We start from the raw sequence: 10,172 nt of genomic DNA on the forward strand, positions 1-10,172 counted from the left end.
CTGCTGGCTGAAGCCGGGCTGGCTGAAAGCAGGTTTCTGGGGTTTTGTTTAGCTTCTATAATTGCAACAATGTTTCTTAAACTGCAAGCTCAGAGGCCGGCAGCGGCAGGCGGGGAACCTTGGCTTCCTCCGTCACTGGAACAAGCAAGCCTCCTGTTCGCTTCAGCTGCCTGCATGCCGGCCGCCATCTTGGTTGGCAGTTAATTTGCATATCGCCCTGATTAGCCAATGGGAAGCGTGTCGGAGGTATGGTTTGTCTATTATTAGATAGGATACGCATAGCCCATGGACACAAACAATAGTGTGGTGAAGGCCTGGGAGGGGCGGGTGTGGGGTGGAGGGGGCAAATGGGGAAAAAAAAGGTAACAACTTTCTAAAATAGGTAAAAAAAAGGTAATACTTTCTAAAATAAGGATACATTTAAAAAACTCAAGAGATTTTTTGAGGTTTAAGTGAATACAAAAAACTTCATATATTTAAAGTATACAATTTGAATACTTTTGACATATGTATACATTCATTAAACTATCACTACAAGCTGTTAGGACCAGGGTGTTTCCCCAAGCCTACCTCCTGCTCCTTCTTTGCTCCTCACCTCTGTCCCCCAGGGGAGCTACTGATCTGTTTCTCTCACATCAATTAGTTTGCACCTTCTAGAAGTTTATCTAAGTGGGATCATACAGAATATATTCTTTCATTGCTGCCTTCTTTCACTCAGCATAAGCAGTTTGAGATTCATCTATGTTTAACGATGAATATGTATCAAAACATTTTTATATTCTTTTTGCTCTTTAGATGATTCTTTTTATTGGCAAGTACTATTCCACTGTACAGATATACTACAGCTTTTTTGTTCACTCACCTGTTGAAGGGGCTTTGTGTTCTAACAGAGGTCTGTATAGTGTTTTGGGAGCCTGCTGAATGACATCATTGGAATTGTGATGCAGAGGCCACGGGCAACTGGGAACCTTCTGCTTGCCACCTGGAGACTTGGGCAGAGGCCCTAGGTATCAATGACATTACGGACACTGTCGGCTGGGACTGCAGTTGCAGTTCAGTCTCTCTGGCCCCTAACCATGTTCCTTCCAAGGGGCCTGGAGGAACTTGGGCAATTATCCCAACTGACTGCTGCTCTAGTAGGAGGCTTGGGGCTGTCTCCCTCTGGGGTTTCTTTCTGAAGCTAAAAGGAGATCAACTGCCCACTGTTTTGAAGCTGCTGAACAGACATGAGAATCTGTAAAGGTCCTCAGACCATGATGGTTTGTCCCCTTCCCTTTAAGCCTGGGTCTCCTGCACAGAAACTGAAGATTTGGGAAACAGCACAAAGCACAAGGTATCAGAACTCATAGCTCTGGTTTAGATTAGAAGGGACTCAGAAATCTCCATAGTTGTGTGTGTGTGTGTGTGTGTGTGTGTGTGTGTGTTGTATGACTTTGTGTGTGTGTCACTGACTCACACACTGAATGCTTCCACTGAGGATAAGTATAAGTCAGGGAAGCCTGGAGTTTCCACAGTGATGTCTCCCTTATTTCTCGTGTTTGTTGCCTGTGTGCTGCATGGAAGACCTTGTGCATCACTTGTGATTTGAATGTGTGACTGCCTATGACTGCAATGTGTGTGGTGGAGGATGCTTGATAGTTACGTGTGCGCAACTGTGTTGCACAGTGTGAGTGTATTTTGTGTGAGTTTTGCATAGATTTGTGTGATGTTGACTCACACTCTGGCTGTATTTACTTAGCTTGAGTGTAAGCCAGGGAAGTCTGTAAGTCTCCATCTGGCAAGGCTGTGGCTGTGATAGTGTGTGAGTGCTCTTGTGTGTATGTAACAAACACCTTGACTTCCTTCACACAGAAGATATGTAGGATGGAGACTTAAAACCAAGATACTGAAACAGGCCAACAAATATCTTGCTTTCATATGTTTGGATTCACCATAGCTACAGACCAGAACCCACACAGGCAGCTCCAAAAAAAGCCCATTTTGAAGATCTGATGGGGGCCATTTTTTAGTGATTTGAATACAGGAGCATCCCTGGAAGCCCAATGTTTTTGAACTTTTTCTTCAACTTTGTTACATGGTTTAGAAACTAAATGCTCACATCTGAGGTCACATATGTCTACACTCAACTTAATAGCTCAGTGGTCGTAGATGCTCAGCAGCCTCCACTGTCAAATGGGAATAATGACAATCACAGGAATCTTGTTTGTAAGGTGCTTAAGTTCTAGCACATTGTAAGCACTTAGTAATTTGTAGCCTGTAGAGGCCATGACAGCTGACTGTCCATTTCCTGAATGCTAGGAGACAATGCCTGGTACACTGACAGGAAAATTATTCAACCAAAGACTCCCCTGGACCTCCAGGCAGCCGCTTCTCCTCTCTATTACTGAGTGTCTCCCAGCCACCTCTTTCACTCATGGTGCTGACAAAATCAAGGTGCCATTTCTATATTGTTTCCATCCCTCAAAATGGGTCTCTTCCAGGAGATGTTTGAGATCCTAGTTATTTACTGGGATTACTTAACTTTAAATAATGCCAGTAAGTAACTAGCATTACACACACACACACAACAAGATCAATGCCAAGTTCCTCTCCCAAGCTTATGGGTATTTTGACATTCAACTTTAGCTTAACCTTTCTACCTCCCACAGGAAGAAATGTGTGAAATCTCTTCCCAGTGAAAAGATGACGAGAAAATCTACCTTTGAGATCAGGTTCCGCTGGGTAATGTCTATGTGAAATTGTGTAAGCCATCTCCCTACTGTTAGTAAATGAAGGAACAAAAATCACCGTCACCCTACTTCCCAGATACAGAATAAACAATGGTAGATTGAGTGAAATTGAAGGTACATAAAAGCCATTTGCAAAATACTGGGCTTTAGGACTATGAGTGGTGACCCTGTCTGAGCAGAAGGACTCCCTCTAATGCTGGGACTATATTTCTTAAGGTCCTGGCTCTTTTGTCTAATTAAAAAGAGGGAGAAACAGCAGGGTTATAGGAGGAGAGATTCTAATAAATTTAAGAAACATGAGACAATTGAGACGACAGCAGTTACTAACTGTGTGATCATGTTGGTTCTCACAACTTCTGAATATGTATATAATGAAGTTTTACAACACCTACCTCCTAGGACAATTGAAATTTAATGTGTCAATGAATGCAAAAATGTATTGGTTTGACAGAGTGTTTACTAAATGTCAATTATTATAAACTAGGGGCCCAGTGCATAAATTCGTGCACCTTGAAAGGAACTGGAGGCCGTAAGGTCGCAGTGGGCACAGGGGCGGGTCTTGGCCCATCCTTGGAGCCCCTGCCAGATCCATCCTACTGAGCCCCGCCAGGTCCCCTGTCTGTCAGCAGCCCTTCTCCCACCGCCACTGACAGCGCGAAGCGATTTGAGCCAGTGCCAGTTTCAGGAGCGAGCAGCAGCAGTGCCGGCAGCAGATGAGAGCAAAGAATTTTCAATAACCACCAGAGGCTCGCCCCAATTACAGCAACTGGCGCCGAGCCTTGGACTAGCATCCCCGCTTACCTACTCCACCATCCCACCATGGCCGATGCCCACCATGTTCTGTGCTCTGCCACCTGGTGGTCAGCACACATGATAGCGACTGGTTGTTTGGTTGTTCCACCATTCGGTCTATTTGCATAGTAGCCTTTTATTATATAGAATGTGAAGATCGGTACTAGAAATAGTGATGGTTATTCAGGTAACTGTGAATCCTAATAGGCACTTCCCATCCTTCAGGGTCCCCAGTTCTCACATGCCAGATCTCAGATCTCAGGTGTTTCCTGCCAATGGATCCTCTTTTCTGAGCCAGCATGAAGCAACAGATACAGATGGAGATAGGTGCACTGAGGTAAGTTTACTTCTTGGCAAAAAGATGGATGTGCATTTAGACTTGTTTCACCAGAAGATTTACCCAATGACAGGATGTGAACTCCGAAATGCCTCTTGAGAGGGTGAGAAATCAGATAAGGTAGCAAAAGGAGCTAGGTCAAATCTTTGGCCCTTTGCGCTGATCTTCTCAAGATGTTGTTTGATTAAATTCCTACATTTGATCTTAGCTTTTTGGGGGTAGTTAGCACATCATAAAAATAATGACTAAAATTTTGTGTGTTCATTTTACACAGGCACTGTTCTTAGATATTCACGTGTCTTGAATTAGAACCCTCTTATTAACTCTACGAATGTGTGATACTGGTATCTTCACATACTGTGGCACAACATGTAGACACGATAGATTCAGCTCCTAAAGTCAGCTGCCCAGAGAGTGATGTCACCAGACTCACAGCACAAGGAATCTGGCCGCAGAGCCTTACCTTTACTCAGGCCTCTGTCAGGGGTGCCCAGGGGGTCATGGAGCAGAGGAAAAGTTCCTGTGTTTCCCATTTATTCTTGCATCTCTAATTAGTAGCACAGTGCCAGGAACCTGGGGGATTAAATAATAAGGATGAATTTGTTCCGGTTTCATTTGAAAGAAGCCATATTGGGCATTTAAGGTGTGTTGCTTGCAATGAAAACTATAGCAGGTTATATGGATGCAAGGAGATGTTATTTTTCTCCAGGAAAAAGTAGGAAACCCTACAGTGGTGACCATAAACACACTTTCAAAGTCTCTAGCCTACTTCACTGTCCTTTCATCCCCAGCAGACAGAAGAGCAGCATGAGGCCTGAGAACCAGAGCAGCGTGTCCCAGTTCCTCCTCCTGGGGCTCCCCATCCCGCCAGGGGAGCAGGGTGTGTTCTTCGCCCTGTTCCTGGGCATGTACCTGACCACGTTGCTGGGCAACCTGCTCATCATCCTGCTCATCAGGCTGGACTCTCGCCTGCACACGCCCATGTACTTCTTCCTCAGCCACTTGGCCTTCTCTGACATTTCTCTCTCCTCTGTCACTGTCCCTAAGATGCTCAGGAACATGCAGACTTGGCAACAATCCATCTCCTATGGGGGATGCATTTCTCAGTTGTATTTTTTCATTCATTTTGCTGGTGTTGACAATTTTATTCTGGCTGTGATGGCATATGACAGGTATGTGGCCATCTGTCACCCTCTGTACTACACCACCATCATGAGGGAGGGGCTGTGTGCATTGCTGGTGGCTGGCTCTTGGATAGTTGCCTGTGTCCATGCTCTTATTCATACCCTCCTCTTGGTCCGACTGTCTTTCTGTGCTGACAATACCATCACCCACTTCTTCTGTGACCTCACTGCACTCCTGAAGCTGAGCTGTTCAGATACCTCCCTCAATGAGCTGGTCATATTCACCGAGGGAGGAATGATTTTCTTTTTGTGTTTTGGTGTTATTTCATGCTCCTATATCCGTATAGGGACCATCATCCTGAGGGTGCCCTCCACTAAGAGACTCTATAAAGCCTTTTCTACCTGCGGCTCCCATCTCTTTGTGGTGTCTTTATACTATGGGACACTTGCGAGTGTTTACTTTTCCTCCACATCATGGGGTTCTAAAGATATAATTGCTTCAGTCATGTATACAGTAGTTACTCCCATGCTGAACCCCTTCATCTACAGCCTGAGGAACAGAGATATAAAACAGGCCCTAGAGATGTGTGTCAATAGGGTTAAGTTCTTTAAGCAGCAATCATTAAATCCTCCTGTTGTAGTCAGGAGCACAGTGAGATAGATCTAAAATTATTGTATGGTTGAACTTCCATATCACTTTCATAGAATATGCATTTTGTCATCATGTACATGTGTTGTTAATATGTTAACTAGGTCACATTTGCTACTTGGATTGTTAATAATTCTATATTGCTAATTAATATTTTTTGCTTTTCATCATCTCTTACAAGATGTATGCAAAATCTCATGCAAAAGATTTTGCACAATTATAATTGTGGATTTTTGTTTTTTTCCTCTGAGATATGTCAGATTTTGTTTATGTATTGTTTACACTGTGTTAATGAGGATGCCCTGATTTAGCATCATGGTCTGCTTCTGGTGAACTTTCCATTTATTTTTTCCCCCTGATATTTTAATGTTGGATTTTCTTGGATTCAAGCTGATTATGCACATTTCTTCCCAGCTCACATTCAATGTCATCATTTTGGTAGAGTGCAATCATTCAAAGTAAGAAAAATTACACTTTGGAAATTCCCAGCTACTACCAAAAAAAAGCTTTGTAAAAAGAGAGAGACTTTAAAAAATGCACTTAACAGCACACAATTGCGTTTATAATTAGAAGGTATTTATAGTACTGCGTCCTACCTTAAGACCTCATCTACTTCTGATACTTTCTATCTATATGTACAGATGAAGATAGAGATATACATACTAGGGTAGTGTAGATGGTAATGATGCAGTTTTCTCACGGTTAGTGTTTACATGGTTTTTCTCTTCTATCACTTGAAACTTTTCTTTGTCCTTATATCTGTGAGATGTCCATTGTTAACAATGTAATGTTAGATTTTGGTCTTTTAATGTAGAATAGCAATTATTATATTTCTGGAGAATTGTATCTATTAACATCTAATGTAATCCTATATTATAAAAGGCTAATATGCAAATTGACCAAACGGCAGAACGACCGGTCGCTATGATGCACACTTACCACCAGGGGGCAGACTCTCAATGCAGAAGCTGCCTCCTGGTGGTCAGTTTGCTCCCACAGGGGGAGGGTAGATCAGCCAGAAGCCGGGCTCACAGCTGGCGAGCACTTAGGCGCACTCCCCATGTCAGTGCAACATCCCCCGAGGGCTCCCAGACAGTGAGAGGGTGCAGGCCAGGCTAAAGAACCCCCCAAGTGCATGAATTTCTTGCATTGGTCCTCTAGTCTATATATATATAAGCCTAATATGCAAAGTGTCCCTTTGGGAATTCGACCGACCAGAAGTTCGATCGCTCTCTATGACGTGCACTGATCAGCAGGGGGCATTGTGGAATGAAGGAAGGCCCTGGCCAGCATCCAGCAGCCAGGAAAGGGAGGCCATGGCCGGCTGCCTGCAGCCACTAGGGACCCTACCCGTGCATGAATTTTGTGCACTGGGCCTTTAGTTATAATATATTTGCATTATATTTTTTCTTTTTGTATTTATATTTTCAATATTACTATGTTTTTTATTGTTTTCTTAAAGCTCTCTACTTCCTTTTTTAAAATATATTTTTATTGATTTCAGAGAGGAAGGGAGAGAGAGACAGAGATAGAAACATCAATGATGCAAGAGAATCATTGATTGGCTGCCTCCTGCATGCCCCTTCTGCAGATTGAGCCCGCAACACGAGCCTGTGCCCTTGAATGGAATGAACCCAGGACCCTTCAGTCCACAGGCTGACACTCTATCTTCTGAGCCAAACTGGCTATGGCTCATATTACTATGTTTTTTATTTGATACATCTGTTTCACATTTATTCTCTCTTGTCTTCCTCCTTTTTGATTAATTAAATATATTTTTGTTATATAATTCCCCCTCTATTTACTTCTTGTTCATATATTATTATTATTTTACTAGAGGCCCAGTGCACGATTAAATCGTGCGTGTGTAGGGTCCTCTAGGCCTAGCCTGTCATCAGAGCCATGTCTGCCACCCTGAGATGCCTCGCACACTCCCTGGATGCTGCCAGTGCCCTGCGATGCTCCACCAATGCTGCCGGTGCTCTAGGGTGGGGTGGGGGGAGGGCCCAAGAGGTGCTCCATGCACCTTCTGGGACTGGTCATTTGGTCGGCCCGGTGTTACCACGTTACAGCCACAGGCTTTTATAATATAGATAATCATTTTATGTATTGTATGTAGAGATTATTTTTACTTTCTCTTTAATTTTTAATTGTAATTTAAATACAAAATATGAAATTTATTATTTTAGCTCTTGCAGCGGCATTTAGAACACTCATCACCTAGATCAGGGGTGGGCAACCTTTTTGTGAGTGCGTGCCAAAACCAGCAAAATGTCTGACTCAAAATTCTTCTGCGTGCCAACCCTAATTTTTTGAGAACATGTTACGCCTACTTGATATCTCTTAAGGTGTATGTATGTGAAGAACCTTGAGAAATAATAAAATTCATTCGAGCGACAAAAACACAGTATATGATGATGAAAAATACATTTATTTTTTAATGTATACATGTACACTGATAGTCCGACAGAAAACTTTATGACTCCGTTTGATATTATCAGTGGGACTTTTGCTGCTGCATCACTGATGACAGAGATTTTACATCAGGTTTATATTTCGTAACCTTCAGAGATATGCACGAGATACTACTTTCATCCACCATCAGGCTCCTATTACGAGACTTAACAAAATTCATCACTGAAAACAAAGATTCACAAGCATATGTGGATGAAAACATGGAGAGTAACGACGTTGCAAAGTTTTTTAAACAGAAATAATTTTCTGGATTGGCATTCCAAGTCCTCAATAGTTCGTTTTCAACACTTCTCTCTGGTACTCCTGTCTCTAGTCGCTTTTTTTTCAATGTTTTCCAAGTCAACTCTAAGGTCAATAAATTTCTGCTTCCAAATAAAAAAGTCGATATTAAGAACAAAATTGTAAATGGAAGATTATAAGAGAGGGTTTCGCGTGCCAGCAAAAGTTACTGGTGTGCCATGTTTGGCACGCGTGCCAGGGGTTGCCCACCCCTGACCTAGATCTCATTCTAGGACACCTAAAAAAAACTCTATAGAACATCAGTGTAATCAAGTGTTTGGCAATTGTGAAAAAATTAGCACAAAGATATCTATGAATCAGTATGAAGAAACATCAGGATAAATGGGAAAAAAAGCAATGTGTAAAAGAGCATTTACAAGATTCCAATTTTAAGTGAAAATAAAGGGGAGATAGAACACACATATGTCTGCCTATCTGAGCAAAAAGAAACTCAGGAAGAATAAAACAGATCTGGAAACAGCCCAGGTGTCCATCTATATATATATAAAAAGCCAGCATCCATAAGGACTGGAACGACCAATGCCTGGTCGCTATGATGCCCACTGTGGCCAGCGAACTGACCTTATCAAAAGGTGGGGCCAGCCGGCCAACCTCCTGCAGACCCTCCCCCTGGCCAGCCCACCCCTGATTGGCCCACCTCTCCACGATAGGCCTGCAGCCCCTCCCCCAGGCCAGCCCCGCCCTTGATTGACCCCCAACCCCAATAGGGAAGGGGTCTGGCTGGCCAACCTCCTGCAGCCCCTCCCCTACAGCTGGCCCCACCCCTAATGGGACTCTACCACCAATTGGCCTGCAGCTCCTCCCCCTGGCCAGCCCCACCCCTGATCACCTCTCACCCCAATAGAGGGTGGGGCCTGCCAGCCAACCTCCCGCAGCCGCACCCCCGACCTGGCCACACCCCAGGTCAGCCCCGCTACCCCCATCAGGGGCAGGGCCAGCTGGCCCACGCTCCATAGCCCCTCTCTATGGCCAGCCCCACCCTCAATTGGCCCCCCAACCCAATAAGGGGTGGGGCTGGCCAGCCAACCTCCTGCAGCCTCTCCCCCTGGCCAGCCCCATCCCGGATGGGCCCTCACCACCCTGATTGGCCTGCAGCCCCTCCTCCTGTCTGGCCCCACCCGTGATTGTCCTTCCATCCCAATAGGGGTTGGGGTTGGCTGGCCAAGCTCCTGCAGCCCCTCCCTCTGGCTGGCCCCACCCCTGATAGACCCCCCCCCCCATCTCGATCAGGGGTGGAGCCCACTGGCCAATTGCCCACTGCCCCTACCCTAGCAGGCCTAGCCCTGATTGAGCCCCGATCAGGGCAGGCCAGCTGGCCAACCTCCCGCTATCTCCTCCTCCCAAAAGGCCCAGCCTTGGTCTGCCCTGATTGTGGCCGAGCTGGCTGGACCCCACCTGTGCACGAATTCGTGCACTGGGCCTCTAGTCAATAGATAAGTGAATAAAACAACGGTGGTACATTCATACAATGGAATACTACTCGGCTGTATAAAGGAAGAAAATCTTATCTTTTGCGACAGCATGGATGGGTTTGAAAATTATTATGCTAAGTGAAATAAGCCAGTCACAGAAAGGCAAATAAAATATGATAGCACTTATATGTAGAATCTAATGGACAAATAATATTTTTCAAAAAATAGAAACAGAAGCATAGATACACAGAACAGACTGACAATTATCAGTGGGGAGTTGGTTACTGGGGCTGGATGAACAGGTGAGGGGATAAAGCAAATATATATATATATATTTACAAATATATATATATT

General features: G+C 44.3%; 1 protein-coding gene across 1 annotated transcript; it reads left to right on the forward strand.

Moving 5' to 3' along the window:
- Nucleotides 1-4,644: 4,644 nt before the first annotated feature.
- On the forward strand, nt 4,645-5,643 carry LOC102253400 (olfactory receptor 1J4). The gene has a single exon (XM_005872243.1). It carries the CDS (start codon nt 4,666-4,668, stop codon nt 5,641-5,643), a length of 978 nt encoding a protein of 325 aa, XP_005872305.1. The 5' UTR covers nt 4,645-4,665.
- Nucleotides 5,644-10,172: the final 4,529 nt, after the last annotated feature.

Source organism: Myotis brandtii, unplaced genomic scaffold (assembly GCF_000412655.1).
Source record: "Myotis brandtii unplaced genomic scaffold, ASM41265v1 scaffold3720, whole genome shotgun sequence".
NCBI lineage: Eukaryota > Metazoa > Chordata > Mammalia > Chiroptera > Vespertilionidae > Myotis > Myotis brandtii.

Excerpts from the sequence above, each read along its gene's own strand:
- LOC102253400 (XM_005872243.1), top strand. The coding sequence starts at position 4,666 with ATGAGGCCTGAGAACCAGAGCAGCGTGTCCCAGTTCCTCCTCCTGGGG.